Source organism: Penaeus monodon, chromosome 19, assembly GCF_015228065.2.
Source record: "Penaeus monodon isolate SGIC_2016 chromosome 19, NSTDA_Pmon_1, whole genome shotgun sequence".
NCBI lineage: Eukaryota > Metazoa > Arthropoda > Malacostraca > Decapoda > Penaeidae > Penaeus > Penaeus monodon.
In genome coordinates this window covers 40,080,702-40,081,820 of record NC_051404.1, presented here as the reverse complement: position 1 = coordinate 40,081,820, position 1,119 = coordinate 40,080,702, and the positions used below count along the sequence as shown (strand labels likewise).

Sequence of the window (1,119 nt, the reverse complement as noted above, 5' to 3'; positions counted from 1 at the left end):
CAATTTCCCGAACTTCTTTCACATCAAAGCTAAGATTCATCAAGATTTTCCGTGAAACTACATAAGAACAAAGCCAACAGTGCTGGAACTCAATACAGAAGGCTGGGGCAACTTCCTACATACAAGAAACAGAAGGTAAAAGGTTTACAAGACCTCTGCATATCTGTCAATGGCCTAAGCATCTGCAACACCAAGCAAATTCATAAAAAGATAAAATTCGTAGACCTTCCTTGCACTTAAACCCCAAATAAAATAATAATTTCAGCTCATTTCTAGGGAGGTGGTCAGTTGTGCTTTGTCAGAGCGCTGAAGGCAAGTGATAACAATGGGAAGGTTTTCCAAAAGTGTTTTCTACTTCGTACACTTTCCTTTAAGAAAATGCATGAATTACTATCTTTGGCTGCGATCCCTGAGAGGAGGCCTGAAAATGGTTAAGAACAAGAGAAAGTAACTTGGAAGGAAATCTGGATAAAAAAAAAAAAACGGGGAAAAAATCAAAAATGCAAATTAAAAAATCATGTCATAACCAAAACACGTCGAAAAAGATCACTCCTGAACAGACTTAAACCATTTAATGAAAGGAAAATATTTGTGGGGAAAAAAATGAAAATATGGGAAAAATTCGCACGCAACATCACCTCCTTCTCGGCAAAAAAAATCATTAATCTGTTTGATCAAAATGAGACCGAAAACCTCCCAGAAACACTAATATCCCCGGAAATCTGCGCAAAATCACGAATCTCCGAAGACAAAACCTTATGTAAAAAAAAAAAGGGAAAAAATCGGAAGAACGTTTCCCTTGTATTGAAGACACGAACCTCGTCCAACATTTTTTTTTTTACTCCCTTTAAACATCAAATATCTCCCGAATCCTCATATTTTGGGCCAAAAAGATTCAAACTCACCCTTATTCTTCGGCATGGCTGAGTGCTGGGTGAATTACGCGCTCGGAAAAGGAGAAAGAGACAGACTTCAAGAAGGATCGAGCACGAAAATGCTTCCTTCTTCGCCGCACAAGTGGTGAAATGGAGACAATAGAGAGCTTATTTTCGAGACATAAAAATTAAAATACCCTGTTTTTTATTTTTTTGAGGTAATTCTTTTTATGATAGGAATGTT

At 37.2% G+C, this 1,119-nt stretch overlaps 1 protein-coding gene across 1 annotated transcript in view; it reads right to left on the bottom strand.

Annotated features, from left to right (window-relative positions):
- LOC119585236 (eukaryotic translation initiation factor 1A, Y-chromosomal-like) overlaps positions 1-1,059 on the bottom strand; it is a 12,473-nt gene extending 11,414 nt beyond the window's left edge. The window contains exon 1 of the mRNA XM_037933896.1: positions 906-1,059. Coding sequence (XP_037789824.1) covers positions 906-921 — 16 coding nt within the window. The 5' untranslated portion in view covers positions 922-1,059. The remainder of the gene's footprint in view (positions 1-905) is intronic.
- Positions 1,060-1,119: the final 60 nt, after the last annotated feature.